Genomic DNA, 16,554 nt, shown 5'->3' on the forward strand with positions numbered 1-16,554 from the left:
CCATATAGGCTGCAGAGGCCAGTTCATAAATGACAGCCTGGGCTCCAAGCTCAGTCACATTAATCAGCCCTGAAAGGTTGACACATGCAGAAGACATTCAAAACTTCAATTAAAACAAGCATTTTCCTTAGAAAACTAGGACACATTTTAATTTGAGAGAAGCCAACCATGCCCCAGAAGCATCATTTGAAGGTAGAATTCACTGTCCGATTGTTCCGAGAAGAACCCCAGACATCTTTTCCTCGAGAAGTTGCCAAGATTTCTGGCAGCTAAGATTGCCACATTCATTTTACAAGCCCCTGCTCCACCAGGGAATAAAACATCGGGTTCAAAGTAGAAAAGGCTCCTAGGGTTGCAGGTCATTCCCAGGAGATGTGGGGTCACAGTGTGGGAGGGGAAGGCAGAAGGGCAAACTCTATGCATAGCTGATAGGATCACTACCGTGTATCACTGGGCACAACCTGCTCTGTTACCTTGTCCTCTATTTGATCTATCATGTTACTAGTGATCAGATGGCTAAAATGAATACCAACGGCTCAAATCATCACAATTCAGTAAACATGCAGGTCATAGCTAAAACAGAGCCAAATCAATGACTCTGCATTTATTAAGTCTTAAAATTTTGACTGGAAGTCAGGTGAGCTAGTGCACATCAGTACTCAGGAGGCCAAGGCAGGAGGATGGCTTGAGCCCAGGATTTCAAGGTCAGCCTAGGCAACAAAGAGAGACTTCAACAACAACAAAATAGCCAGATGCTTAGGAAAAGTCGAATGAAACACAAGGCAGGCCGAGTCAGGAGACCTGGGTTTGAGGTTTTGTTTTCCCACTCCATGACTCTTGGCAAACCCCTTGCCAGCCGCCTCCTTTTCCTTATTTACAAAATATAGGGTGGGTCAGTAGTGCTACAGTCCCATCCATTCCAAATCTGGTTGGTGAAAAGTTTATGCCTGTATTAAAAACCTCCACGAGAGCCTGATAAGATGGTGCAGGATGGAGAAGCAACACTTTAATTTCTAGAAAAGCTTTGGAGAGGTCACTCGCCAGGCTGGGCATAGGTGTCCACTGGACTGCTGACAGACCTGCGAGGAAGGTTCCGATCTCGAAGGTCCACCACTCGATGCACAGCATGAACATACTGGGAATAGCCAAGTGGATGTAGGCGCCCCACTCTTGGAAGCACTCCCTCGTCCAACCTGCAGATCAGGGAACAAAACAGATATTTATTGTATTCTCTGATAATAACCATTCTATTCAGATACCGGCCTTTTCCACATGGTCAGAGGCTGTAAGTAGCTTCTGAGTAGTCTCCAGCAAAACATAAAGATGTCAAAGAGGACCAGGGTTTAAGATAGCAGGCACTAAACTGTCAATGTTTAGTGAGACTAAAGTATGTTTATGCCCTATCATGTCATGAGCCATCCACGGGCTGTGTGTGTGAGCTATGTGCATTTGAGTTATATGAGGGGCGTTGCATGATGATTGGGGTGTGCAACACAGTGTGCACACCCTGTGCACTCTGCTTGTGATCCCACGCAGCACCTGAGATGGGTGTGACTTGCCAAGATGTCAATCAATCTGCTGACCACAAGACATCACCAAGCAAGACTCCAACTTTCAAAATCCTATCTCCTGCCTTAATTTGGTGAAGAACATTCCATTGAAGTTCCTTTGTGTGTCCCCCCTATAAAATAACAAGATCCCGAGTGCACGCTCTCTTTCTAGCACTGTCTTGCATGGAAGCTGACCCCTTAAAGTCGCAGAGCTGTCCTGCCCTATAGCTGAGAAACTCATGTCTGTGTTTTGTGTGATTTCTTTGCTGTTTTCTTAGGTCAAAACAGCCAGATCCTTTGAACCCAGTTCATCTCATCAGCCCAGCCAGCTGGTGGGACTATCACCCATACGTGCCATTCCTGGATATAAATGGCAAAGAAAGTTTTGTGGTACTCCATAAAAAATGTAGGCTACACATTGTGAAGACTGTGGCCATGGAGTGTGAGAGACAACAAGGAGACCATCAAGAGAGAACTAGAGAGGTAAAATTCAATAGATGCACACTGTGGTTGAGAGCAAAACACTGCATACAAATATGCACACATATATGTACATATTTATATATTTGTGTATGTGTGCGTGTGTGTGTGTGTGTGTGTGAGAGAGAGAGAGAGAGAGAGAGAATATGGATAGATCCCTCTTTTTCTGAGAGGAGGTCCTGAGCACAAGGAGCCCTCCTGTTTCAGCCTCCCAACTAACTGGGACTGGGTGCAACAAAAGTGCACCCAGTTTTTAGTAGATCTTAAGCAATAAAAGTGAAAATAGACAAAATAGAATGCCCAAATTAAAACTTTCTGTGCATGAAGGGACACAATCAGCAGGATGAAAAGGTAACCCCCAGAATGGGAGAAAATATTTTCAAATCATATACCTCATAAAGATGTCATAAAATCCATAACTCAAAAATAACTTCTGCAACCCAGCAATGAAAAAAAAAAAACCCCAATTTAAAAATGGGCAAAGGATTAGAATAGACATTTCTCCAAAGAAAATATACAAATGAGGGCTGGGGCTGTGGCTCAGAGGTAGAGTGCTTGCCTAGCATGTGTGAGGCCCTGGGTTCGATTCTCAGCACCACATACAAATAAATAAAGGTCCATCAATAACTAATAAAAATATTTTTAAAAAGAAAATATACAAATGGACAAGTACATGAAAAGATGTTCAACATCACTAGTAATTAGAGAAGTGCAAATCAAAATGAGTTATTACCTAATACTCATTAGGATGTCTATTATCAAAAAGAAAGGAAGAAAGGGAGGGAGAGTGAGAGGGAAGGAGAAAGGAAGGAATAAGGAAAGAAAGAAGGAAGGAAGGAAGGAACCAAAAACAAAGATTAGCAAAAATATACAGAAATTGGAACCCTTGTGTACTGTTGGTGGGCATGTTAAAAAGTGTAATAAACCATGGAAGAACAATATGCAGGATTCTCAAAAAATTAAGTGAATTAAATACTATAAAGTTAATTAATTGAAAAAATTAATGACCGTATGATTCAGTAATTTCACTTTGGGGTAATTTTGGTAATTTCACCCCAACGAATTGAAATTAATGTCATGAAGGGATATCTGTATACCCATGTTCCTAGCAGCATTTTCCACAATAGCCAAAAGGTGGAAGCAACCCAGATGTCCACTGACTGACTGATGAATGGATAAGGAAATGTAGTTTACACATATAATGGAATAGTATTCATCCTTTAATAGGAAGGAAATTCTGACATGTACTACAACATGATGAACCCTGTGGACATTATGCTAAATGAAATAAGCCAGTCACAAAAAAAGATCAATATCATATGATTTCATTTATATAAGGTATCGAGCGAGAGTAATCAAATTCATAGAGACAAAAAGCAGAATGGTGGTTTCCAGGACCTGGGGCACAGGAAGGGAGGAATGGGGAGTTGTTCAATGGGTACAGAGTTTCAGTTTTTCAAGATGAAAACTTTCTAGAGACGGATGGTTCTATTGTTTACCTTAGTGGTAATCTGAGGTGGGTCCTTTGGAAGGTGATTGGGTCCTCAGGGCAGAGCTCTAGTGGATTAATGGACTAATGGGTTAGTGGACACATGGTTTATCTTGGGAGAGGCTTTGTCATAAAAGCAAGCTCTCTCTGGCATTCTTGCTCTGTGCTATCCTGTGATGCCCTCCACCATATTATAATGCAGGAAGAAGGCCCGCACCAGATGCTGAGCACATGCCAGCACCATGCTCTTGAACTTGCAAGCCTCTGGAACTATTCATTATGAATCATCCAGTCTATAGTATGCAATTAGAGCAAAAGGAAATGGACCAAAACATATGGTGTTGATGGTTTCACAACAGTGTGAATGGACTTAATTCCACTGATCTGCACACTTAAAAATGGCTAAGTGGTCAATTTTGTTATATATATTTTACCATAACTAAAAATATAAGCAAAAAGAAAACTGCTAAATCAGAAGCCAACAAACTTACAAAATTTTCTGTTAAGGGTCATGTGGCAAAGACACGTCACATCACGGGCCAGATGGTCCCTGTCACAACTATTCAACTCTGCTCTAGAAGCACAAGAGCAGCCACAGGCAATGCATAAAAGATCAGCTGTGGCTATGTTCCAATAAAACTGCATTTATGAAAATAGGTTACAGGCTAGATTTGGTTCATGGGTTTGCCAACCTCTGTACTAAGTAAAAAAAAGTTTAGGTTAAGAAAGAAATCTGAACTATAATATTATCAGGTAAATACAAATGTGTATGCAGGTCAAAAGAATGTGGCACAGTTTTCAAAAATATACATTGAAACAAATATCAAACACAGAGAGAGTGCCTTAGGAGAAGAAAGTGGGAACTGAGACATGAAGGGAGAAATGTCCTAATGTGGGAGGGACAGAGGAATATGACATTGGTGTCCCATAAATTTGAACATGAGAAACTTAGCACTTTGCAACTGAGGTTCAGAGCAGGAGAGGGAGAGAAGGGGGAGAGGATAAGGCAGCATTAAACACACCAAGGACTTTCTGAAACATAAGATCAAAAAAAGGAAAAGCGTGAGCCTGGAACCCTACCCCATGCCCCAGATTTGAATATGGTAGTTTGATGGAAGAACAATACAATGAACTGATAGAAAAGGAGCCGCATAGATTGCTGGTGGCTATGGATGGTGAGAAGGGTAGGGGGGTCAAGGCATTGGCCCTAGTGATCAAAGAGAGTCAGGAGCCAGGAAAACACAGTTCCCTATCTGCAAATAAAGACAAGGCAGCTCGCCAGCGCTGGTGTCATGGGCACAAACAAGCTGACTGACTGTCCTAAGCTATGAACAGTGTGAAGAGACTTAATTCCACTTAATTCCACAGAAAGGGTCACCACATATAGAAGAACCTGAAGTACAGTCATAGTGAGGACACCCTGAGCCAAGAGACTGCTCAGGCATAGCCCATTAGACCTGGGCAGGCACAGCCCTTCCACCAATGATCAGGACATTGCGTATGACTCACAAGGAAGACAGCCCCTTGGAAGATAAGTTCACAAAAAACATCATGAGGAAATCGGACAAAATCACAGTTTGAGATGGCAGGCCTCAACCAGACACTGGGCAGTAAGATCAAGTACTGTATCTCAACACATATAAGGAGTCATTATGTGTCGGAAAGGATCTGCCAATTGAATTATAACATTTTAACACATCCATTGAAAAATAAAGTCCATTTTAGAGATATTAAGATATAAAATATATGAGTCTGAGAGTCAGTAAGTTACAAGTATAAGAAGTATGTTCCATGGCCCAAGATATAAACAAATAAGAAATCTCATGCCAGGAAAAAGTGACACAAAACCAACAAAGAAGAGATTTCATACCTAATGAAGTAGAAATACAACCGGAAATCAATTTTAAAATAAGCATTCTTCACATGTTCAGAGGCAAAAGATTTTTAAAATAAGGGACAGGTAGATATGAAAACGAACCAAGTAAAAATAAATATGAGAATTAAAAACATAATTTGTCCAAATTAAAAACAATAAATGAATCTAAATTAGGTAAGACACAGGACATAAGCATTAGTTAACTATAACATTGAATATAAGGCTGGGGAGAAGGGGAAAAAAAGGTTTGACATCTAGGAAGAGAACAGAGATGAAAAATGCATATTTTAATATGTTATAGTGAGCATTGTGGTTGTCTGCCCAACCACCACGCCTCCTTTTCTTGGAAACTCCTGATTTTCTTTCGGGGCATGAACTTCCTTGGACACCAATACTGAGACACCTACCTTTGGATTTCCAGTTATATGAGCCAGTTAAGTAAACCTTTAATGGTTAAGCTCAGTTGAACTTTTTTTTCCTTTTATTACCTATTATTGAATGCATCCTGATATAATATGCATATGAGAAGTTTAAGAACAATCACAACCCCCAATGTAATCATTGATTGAATTAAGAACCATCAGTGGATACTAAGACCATTGGATGAAAAGTTATTGGAGAACCAATTAGTCAAATGATCTCCACCACCCTACAGATTATATTCTAGTTACAAAGGACAAAATGCATATTTCCAGTGGAGAACTCTGGCTGTTACTGCCTCAGCCAAATGATCAAACCCAGGATTACTTGAAATTATATGCCTCCAGGGTGCTGTAACAAGAACTCATCATTCCCTATGTGGTGTACTTGCCATAAAACTTCAACCTGAATCTACTCATGAGGACTTAAAGTACTTGCCTAGCAAGGTCCTGGGTCCCATCCCCAGGTTGAGTGGAAGGGGGGAAGAAAGAGAAAAGACAGTAAAGAAACAAACTTATAGTTTGTTATATTCACACTTATGTATTTATTTGTAGTGTGAAAATATTTGATTCATTTTATAATCATTATACATTTTGTATGTGTTGTATTTTAAAACTATTTTTAATTATGTACTGCATTTTAAAAACTGTTTTTAAGGTAGCTTAAAGCATTTTTAAGACTGATATAGTAGACTTAAGATTTTAATTGAATGTTTAAAAGTGATACATTTGAAGTCAATGTTTAAATATTTAGGGAAATCTAAATTGTTAATTCTCGAGTTTTTATTTTTAGCTGTGCAAGTGCTGTGTGAATTTTACAAGAATGCTAATTATTTAAAGAATGTTAAATGGTTAGTAACAAGTCAAATACACCAACCACTCCAAAAGCTCACTAAAACCAAAGGATCTATTAATCTGGCATAATTAACTGGATTTGCAGAGCATCCTTAAAATATGTATTTGTTTTTCAAAAACTATTTCCATATGACTTTTCTTCCTGTGCCACTGAAACCAAGAACTGGGAGAGGGTAAAAAAAGACATAAATTGATCAAGAAGATGAAAACCACCTTTGAACAGTAATTTAATTCATCCCTTCTTATTTAATTATTGGTAATTGGCCATCTCTGAAGAAGCCATTAATCTGTCTCACAGCTGGATGGTTTACTTACAACATAAAATAATTGAAATGGTGCCCAAAAAAAGCTGATTTGTAGAGATTCAGAGTAGGTTAGTGGTTATCCTGGGCTGAGGTGGGGAAATGGTTTGGCTGCATAATTTTAAGAAGTAGTTGTTTTGTGTGATAGATGTCCTGAAACTGGATTCTGACAATGGCTGTACAACCCTGCAAATTTGCAAAAATTTCACTTTACATGAGTGAAGTTTATATATGTAAATTTTGCTTCAGTGTAGCTGTTAAAAAATAAACAGATAATTTTCCTAATTTTGATTGTGAAACATAAATAATCTGAAACAACAACAGAATATGGATGAAGGCTCCTCATGTTCAAATGTGGAGGCTGAGCACAGTGAAGCTGAGAAATTTCCTAAGCTTTCACTTATCCACATCTGCTTTTTTTATTAATTAATTAATTAGTTTTAATTATGTATATATGACAGCAGAATGCATTTTGATTCATTGAACCCCACTGCAGCACAACTTTTAATTTCTCTGGTTGTACACAATGTAGTGTCACACCATATGTACAGTCATACATGTACCTAGGGTAATGATGTCCATCTCATTCCACCATCTTTCCTGCCCCCATGCTCCCTCCCCACCCCTTTCTCCCAAATCTGCTTTTAAAAGAGATAAGAAGGCTGTGATACAGCTCAGTGGTGGGGGTGCTCACTTGGTATGCATGAGACCCTGGGCTCGATCTCTAGCACTGAAAAACCTGAGGTTTAAGGACCCAAGCTTGTTCTTATTTTATAACAGATTAGCTTTGTTTTAAATGAGGGTGTACAAAACTATTCTTGCTGCAAGAACACTCGGATTAGTACCCCTCGGCTGGGTGCAATAGCACTTAACTATCATTCTAGCTACTTAGGAGAATGAAGTAGTAGGACCACAAGTTCAAGAATAATCAAAGCAATCCCATCTTAAAATAAAATAAAAAGGGCTAGGGGTGTTGTTTATTGGTAGAGTGCTTGCCTAGCATGCATGAGACCCTGAGTTCAATCCACAGCACCACAAAAGAGAAATTAGCATATTTCAGAGTATAGTAGACCACCCTTATGCACAGGGAATACATTCCAAGGTCCCAAGGAGGTACCTGAAACTGCAGATAGTACCAATCAATATACCATGCTTTCTCCTATACATACCTAGGATAAAATTTAATTTATAAATTAGGTGCAGTGAGATTAATAATAATAACTAATAATTATGACAATGTATTGTAATAAAAGTTGTGTGAGTGTTGTCTCTTTCTCCCTTGAATATCTTATTATACTGTACTCACCCCTCTTGTTGAGGATACCTGAAACCACAAAGCAAAGCTGTATAATCCTTAATTGAGAAGTATTACTTTCATTGGTAACATGATAAAAAGAACATCCTTCTCATAGATGCTTAAAATCTGGCAAGATAAATTAGTATCTGAGGTGAATGTGTACAAATTAAGGAGTCAAAACCGTTAGCATTTCCTCAATGCTCCTTAGTTTTCAAATGTGACACAAGGCCACTATTTTTCTACGAAAATCCATTTCCTCATCTTTTACAGAAACAAAGACATCAAGTTTTAGAGACCACTTATACATTTCTTGCAATTTGGGATGCCCTTAAGGTTAAGCATGGGCCAAAGGGATAAAATCAAAATTGGCTTAGGCAAAGTTCAGGGAATGTACTTAGAGTATGTGGGTGTCCTATTTCTTCTTCCTTCCCACCAAATGAAATGTGATAGTAATGCTGGTGCCATCTTAGTCCATGACCTTGGGAATGGAAAGTGTGGGTGAAACAACATATAATGATAATATACTATATTTCAAAATAACTATAAAACAAAATAAAATGAACCTCAAATCAAGATTTCCACTAATCTATACAGTGCCCCTCACAGGTGCACAAACCCCTGGTGTGCAATGTGGCCAGAATGTGCACCTTTGTGATTGGTAAAGGAAGCAGCCCTGTGCTGGGTGCAGGGTGTGGCCATGGAATAAGGCTGGCTCCCTACTCCCACTCCAACTAGGAACCTCTGTGTGCTCAGCCGAGGACCTTGAAATTGTGGAGACACATAACAACCCTAGACAAATACCTCTGGATTTCTTGGAGGTACGAGAAAAATTAACACAAATCTTCTTTAAGAAATTGTTTGGGTTTTTTTTTCTGATATTTTAGGCAGAATTTAGTTCTAACACAAACTCTATGTGTAATGTTTAATATCTTTCAAAAAATGGCAGATAAAAAACAGAATTTTAACATCTGTTAAAACTGGTGGTGCAAATTATGGATGTTTGTTATATTATTCTTTATACTTCTCTATGGGGTGTGTGTGGGGGTGTGTGTGTGGGGAGTGTGCATGTCTGTGCCCGTGCGTGCACATGTGAATGTGCATGCACTGGCATAGAATACAGGACCTTGCACATGCAAGGCAAAGAGTCTACTGCTGAGCTACACTCCCAGCCCTACATGGCTTTTAAATATCAGTAATTTATGACTTTAATGATGCATCCTTGGGACCAAAGACGCAAGACATAGAATAAAATCAGATGCCATTTAAATTTGTGTCCCATCTGAACACTTTTCATAAGAAGACGTACAAATGGCCAACAGGTTCATGAGAAAATGCTCAGCATCACTCATTATTAGGAAAATGTAAATTAAAACCATGAGAATACCTTTTATTTAAAAAAATGAAAGACAACAAGCATTGGCAAGAGTGCAGAGAAAAGGGGACAAATATTTGTATGCTGTTGGCGGAAATGTTAATGCAGTCATTATGGAAAACAAGAGGGAGGTTCCTAAAAAAACTAAAATTAAACTAGCATATGATCCAGCAATTTTACTACTGAGAATATATCCAATGAAATTTAAATCAATATGTCAAAAGAATATCTGTACCCCGTGTTCACTGTAATTTATTGACAATAGCCAAGATATGGAATCATATCTTCATGTCTTCATGTCTTCAACCTACACATCCATCAATGGACCAATGAATAAAGCAATGTGTGTGTGTGTGTGTGTGTGTGTGTGTACTCAGAATAGCACACTATTCTTCCTTAAAAAGGAATAAAAGTCTGTCATTTGGAACAACATGAATAAAGGACATTATGCTAAGTAAAAAAGCCAGACAGAAAAACAAACACCACATGATCTCATTTATATGTGGAATCTCAAAAAACTAAATTCAGAGAAGTAGATTGCAAAATGATGGCTACCAAGGTTGGGAAGCGGGAGGGAGAGAGGAGGAAGTTATTGGTTTGGAGACCACAAAGTTTCAGATTTCAGGAGGAATAAGCTTTGGGATCTACTGCAGAGCAGGGTGACTAGTCAATAACAATGCATTGTATCTTTCAAAATAACTAAGAAGTAGTTAATGATAATCTACTATGTTTCAAAATAACTAAAAGTAAATTTTAAATGTCTTACCACAAAAATGTAAGGTGATAAGATTTGTTAATCAGCTTGATTTAATCACTTCACATTGCATACATACACCATAGTCTCAAAGTGTACTCCATAAATGTAATGTAAGTATTATTTGTCAATTAAAAATAATGTAACAAATTTTTTAAAAAATAATTAATTGGTATCCAGATGGACAGGAAGGATGTTTAAAGACCACACATGCCAATTGAGCAACAAGGATAAAGGGGGGAAAATAAGAACTGCATAAGGGTGCAGGGCACCCAATGGAATGGCATGAAGGAAGGTGTCCTTAGAGCCAAACAGGGAGCTGGAGCAGTGATAAGAAAGGGAACTCCCTAGAACAGGTAAGACTGTGGTCAGATTCAGAATGGTCTAGTATTGTAAAGGTGATGCTCAAATCACTTGAAACTCTAGAATAAGGGTTAAAAGACAAATAGCTACAGTCATTTGTTAATGAATAATACAATATGAAAAGATACAATAGTAACTTGGAAACATGAGTGGGAGTGGTAAAATGGAAGAGAGGTGTGATTGAAGTTGTTATCAGTTCAAAACAGGCTGTTATAACTAAAATGTTTCATGTTAATCTCATGGTAACAACCAAGCAAAAACCTATAGTAGATAAACAAAACAAAAAAAAAAAAAAATGAGAGAAAGGAATCATCGAAGCACAAAAGAAGACAGCCAGAGAGCAAAAAAGGAACAATGGTCTACAAAAAGCCAAAAAATAATTAACAGAATGGCAACCATAGGTTCTCAACCTACCAAGAATTACTTTAAATGTAAATGGATTAAAATCTCCAATAAAAAGACACAGAGTGACTATGCTCTATGATCCAACTATATGTTGATAACAAGAAACTCATTTCACCTTTAGAAACACCAAGAGATTGAAACTGACAGGAAGAAAAAGTTGTGCCACCTGTGTGAAAAAAAAAAAAGATGAGGTAGTAATACTTATATCAAACAAAGTAGTTTTAAGTAATAAACTATATAAAGAGACTAGGTCACTACATAAAGGTATCAATTCATCAAGAGGATATAACAATTATAAGTATATATGAACTCAACACTGGAGTACCTAAATATAAAAAGCAAATATTAACATACAAAAAGGGAGAAATTGATGGCAATACAAGAATAAATAGAAGGGCACTTCAGGACCGTACTCCCAACAATGGGTAGATCATTCACCCAGAAAATCAATAATGAAGCCACTGGACTTGAACTACACTTTAGATCAAACAGACCTAATACATAAAGAACATTCCATCCCACAACCAAAGAATATAAATTTTGCTTAAGCACACATGGAATATTATCCAGGATAGACCACATGTTAAACTACAAAACAAATTTAAGAAGCTTGAAATCATATCAGTGTCTTTTCTGACCACAATGGTAGCAAACTAGAAATCAATAATAGGAGAAACTAGAAAAATTAAAAAATTGTAGAAATTAAATGACACACTCCTGAACAACCAAAGAAACCCAAAAGGGAATCAAAATTATCTTGAAACAAATGAAAATGAAAATACAATGTACAAAAACATGATGCTGCAAAAGCAATTCTAAGAGGAAAGTTTATTGATGTGAAGTCCTACACAAAGACCTCAAATAAACACCCTAAGCTTTACATCTCAAGGAACTAGAAAAAAAGAACAAACTATACCCAAAGTTAGTAAAAGGAATAACAAAGATGAGAACAGAAATGAACGAAACACAACACACACACACACACACACACACACAAACACAATAGAAAAGATCAATGAAACTAAGACTTTGTTTTTTGAAAAGAAACAGAACCGACAAGCTTTAGCTAGACTAAGAAAACACAAGACTCAAATAAATAAAATCAGAAATGAAAGAGGAGACACATACCACTGAAATATAAAGAGATCTCTAAGAACAATTATTTGAAAGTTGAATAACTGAAAAGAAATGGACAAATTCCTAAAAACATAAAACCCACTAAGATGGAATCATGAAAACTCAGAATATCTGAACAGACCAATAACCTGTAAGAAGACTGAATCAGTAATTCAAAATGTACCATCAAAGCAAAGCCCAGGATCTGATGGCTTTATTGATGAATTCTATCAAACATTTAGGAGGAATTCTTCTTAAATTCTTCCAAAAACTGAAGAGGAGGGAATAGTTCCATACTTCATTTTATGAGGTTAGAATAATCCTGATACCAAATTCAAATAAATACATTACTATAAAAATACAGGTGAATATCCCTGGTGAATATAGATAAAAAAATTCTTAACAAAATACTAGCAAACCAAATTCAACAGCACATTAACAGGTGCTCACCCATAATGAAGTGGGGTTTATCCCTGGATATGATAAATACAAGTGACACCACATTATTACCCCAATAGATCCAGAAAAGATTTGATAAAACTCAATATCCTTTCATTATAAAAACTCAATAGATTAAGTGTAGAAGGAATATGTATTAACACAATAAAGCCTACACATGAAAAGCAAAATCATATTCAGATGTGAAAAGTTGAGAGCTTTTCCTCTAAAGTCGAGCACAAGACAGGTGCTCACCCTTGCCACTTTTATTCAATATAGTACTAAAAATAACAACCAAAGCAATGAGGCAAGAAGAATAAAAGGCAATGAATGAAAACTAAAAGGAAATGAAATCAGGATCTCAAAGAGCTATCTGACCTCCCATGTCCACTGCAGTATTTTTCACAATAACCAAGACATGGAAACCACCTAAGTGTCCATCAAGAGATGAAGAGATAAAGAAAATGTAGTGCACACACACAGGAATATTATTTAAAAATTTAGCATCTGTGACTATACAGATGAATCCAGGGGACATTATTTTAAGTGAAATAAGCCAGACACAGAAAAATAAATATTGCATGATCTCATTTATGTGTGGAACCTGAAAAAGTTGAACTAACAGAAACAGCAGGAGGGGAGTTACCAAGGGTTAGGTGGTAGGGGAAAGGGAATCATGTTGTTCAAAAGGTTGAAACATTCAGTTATAAAATGAATAAGTTCTGGAGACTACAGGTACAACATGGTGAGTACAGTTAATAATGATCTACTGTGCAGTTGAAGTTTTCCCAGAGAATAGATCTTGCATATTCTTGTCACACACAGAAGGGTAGCTGTATGAGGTGATGAAGATACACCAGCAATCATCTCACAAAATACATGTATATCAAAACATTATGTTGTACACCTTAAATGTGTACACTTTGTTAATTGCAGCTTAATAAAGATGAGAAAATAGAAAAACAGAAATAAAAACAAATCTAACATTATGCTTACCGATGCATTGCTAAATGCCCAAGGGAATTTAGCTAAGTCACAAATGGTTCTGATTATTTCATAGAGATTAGTCTACTCACTTGAGTTAATAAGACAAAAATCAAATTTCACTTTCATACAACAGGATAATTTGCAAGAAAAAACTAGGATTTTGTATTAGTAATTTTAATCCATTCTATATTAATTCTTTTGGGGGGGCATACCAGGGATTAAACCCAGGAACACTCGACCACTGAGCCACATCCCCAGCCCTATTTTGTATTTTATTTAGAGACAGGGTCTCACTGAGTTACTTAGCACCTTGCTTTCACTAAGGCTACCTTTAAACTCTCGATCCTCCTGCCTCAGCCTCCCAAGCCACTGGGATGATAGGCGTGCACCACCATGCCCGACTTAAATATTAGTTCTCAAAACTCAATAGCTATAAATAGTCTTCTATGAACAAAGCCACCTAAAAAAAATCACACATCACCCTGAAACTTTTATATTTTCAATAACTTAAAACATTTATGTAATATTTTAGATTTCCCAAAAGATAAAAACCGGAACTCCTTGTGGGAAAAAAAAATTGGAAACCAGAATTACATCTACCTGAATATCAAGCGACATAAGGTAAGAAAGCAATGTCACCATACCTCCCCAGGTGTCGATGTAGATTTTTTTCCACCACACATAGAGGAAAAGAAGAGCAGACAGGAAGAACTGGGAGGTGGTGTTGGCCCAAGCAGATCCTCTGAAGGAGAAAAAGCCATCATTACCACTGAGTGTATCTTTCCAAGTATACACCACCAGGTGGCCCCTGACCAGTTTTGTTCTCTGGTGACAGTTACTAGATAAGCCTGGAGTTCTTGGGCTATCTTCTTTGGATGTTTTAAACACTAAATTCATTTATGATAGACTCGTTTTCTTTGCAGCAAGATTTGAGTTTTGTGGAATGACCCAATGTTACTAGCCATCAATTGGAAAATAAAAGGAGATAAAGACTTACCGCCATTCCTTGTGGTAACAGCCTTGATTTAAAAAACTGTCATATAATTTCTAAGATATAAGTAATCAGAAAGGATATATCAACCAGCGACTGTGTTCAAAACACTGATCCAGGTCATAGAATTTTATTTCCCAGGATAATAAGCTTGTTTTCCCATTAGAAGCCAACCTTGGGGCATCTTCAATAGGTGACATTTTATCACCGACTGTGATAAATAAAAATGCCCTGTGCTAGCACAGGAACTCTGCCGCCTTGTCTATTTTTGAATTTCATTCAAAGTGTCACCTTTAATCATTGTTAACCTATTCCTATATTTCTTCTTCCCTTTCCCAATCCTCAAACTGCATTGACTATGTCTCTTTCGGAACTCCTAGGAGACAGTCTCTGAGGTTCACCTCATAGGAGAAGCTGTCTGGGTGGCCAATCCACTGTCCTCACGCTTGCCTGCTGGACTCCGACTCCCCCACAGTCAATGCCTCATTCAGCTTTTGAGCATAAGGAAGTTATCACATATGGGTTTTCACTACTGTGTTCTTGTGTTCCAGTCCTCTGCTATTCTTTAACTGATAGCTTTTAGCAGTAATAAGTAGTTCCCATCGCTGTTCAGTACCCACATTATTAGCATCTGTGCACTCACCTACCCATACAGAACTGAAAAGAGTCTCATAAAAAACACCCCCATAGTAGTTGATGCACTTCATACTTTCTAGTCTATTGCACTTTATTCTGTTTAATTCTTAATATTTCCCTTTTTAAAAAGTACTGGCCATGATCCACTAAAATCATTTTTCTTTATAAAGGAACACACTACCCTGAAGTACCTCAAAAATATTGGGGCTTGGTCTGCACATGGTGGCATGACCACTCAATAGACACAAGTGCCAAGGCTGATTCTGGGCTAGAGGTGGGCCACCAGGATGCCTACCAAGGGAAGCTCAAACTGACCACCTTTTTCTTTGTGGAGCCCTCATTTCCTCAAGCTTGGTAAGATGGAATTCGGCTCAATCTCTTAACACTCAGAAATACTGAGAGAATCCCTGTAGGCACCTGTCTCCCTCTGCCTCAGCCTTTAAAGTAGCAACTCCCTCCAAGCTAACACGATTTCCACACACAGGTATCAGTTTACACATCTATTCCTCCAAGACCCCTCCCTATCTCTCCACCTAAATAATCTCTACCACTCCCCCTTCCAACTTCCAGAGCTGACTGCTCCTCCTTGGGGATCTCACATAGCAAGCTCTTACCTGTCATACAGGTATGAACAATGACCACTAGGTGCTTGCTTACCTGACCATATTCCCACTAATGACTGCTTCACTCCCTGTATCTCCAGCCCCTAGGAGGGGAGCCAGCACACAGTCTTTGCTGAATGAATAAGTTGCAACTTACACCACTCCAAGGTCCAGGGCATACATCAGGAGGGCATTCATGCCCACGTTGACAATATTCGCTGCAATCCCAGTAATAACTTGGGGCATGATGATGCCCTGAAATCCCCAAACAGAAAATCATTTTTTTCAAAAGCTAGTTAGCGAGGCTGTTAAGTAAACAATCAGAGTTAAACAGGTGCCAATTTTAAATGATGGTAAAGTCACACAAGACTGGAATGGCCAGAGGCAGAAACAAGCAGAAGTGTCTCCTCTATTAGTGCAGCTTCTGGCCAAGCCAATGGAAGTTTTTAAATGCTTCTAAAAGCCCTGGTAGGTCAGTTTTCATATCAGAGGCAGAGAGAGAAAAGAGGGAATATTCACACGAAGAGCAAACAGGCCCCCGCAAGACATGTAAAAGAGAGAGCATCTGGGAGACGCTGGGGCCAAGCTGCTGGACTGCTCCCCAGGCGAGTATTAAGTTCTC

At 38.1% G+C, this 16,554-nt stretch overlaps 1 protein-coding gene across 1 annotated transcript in view; it reads right to left on the minus strand.

Moving 5' to 3' along the window:
* The window catches only part of LOC114080719 (multidrug and toxin extrusion protein 2-like), a 52,888-nt gene that overhangs the window by 26,719 nt on the left and 9,615 nt on the right, over positions 1-16,554 (minus strand). The window contains exons 7-10 of the mRNA XM_027922321.2: positions 16,090-16,187; positions 14,348-14,445; positions 1,080-1,193; positions 2-69 (exon numbers count right to left, since the gene is read on the minus strand). Of these exons, the coding sequence (XP_027778122.1) occupies positions 2-69; positions 1,080-1,193; positions 14,348-14,445; positions 16,090-16,187 (378 nt within the window). The remainder of the gene's footprint in view (position 1; positions 70-1,079; positions 1,194-14,347; positions 14,446-16,089; positions 16,188-16,554) is intronic.

The sequence above is a fragment of the Marmota flaviventris genome, chromosome 17 (assembly GCF_047511675.1).
Source record: "Marmota flaviventris isolate mMarFla1 chromosome 17, mMarFla1.hap1, whole genome shotgun sequence".
Lineage (NCBI taxonomy): Eukaryota > Metazoa > Chordata > Mammalia > Rodentia > Sciuridae > Marmota > Marmota flaviventris.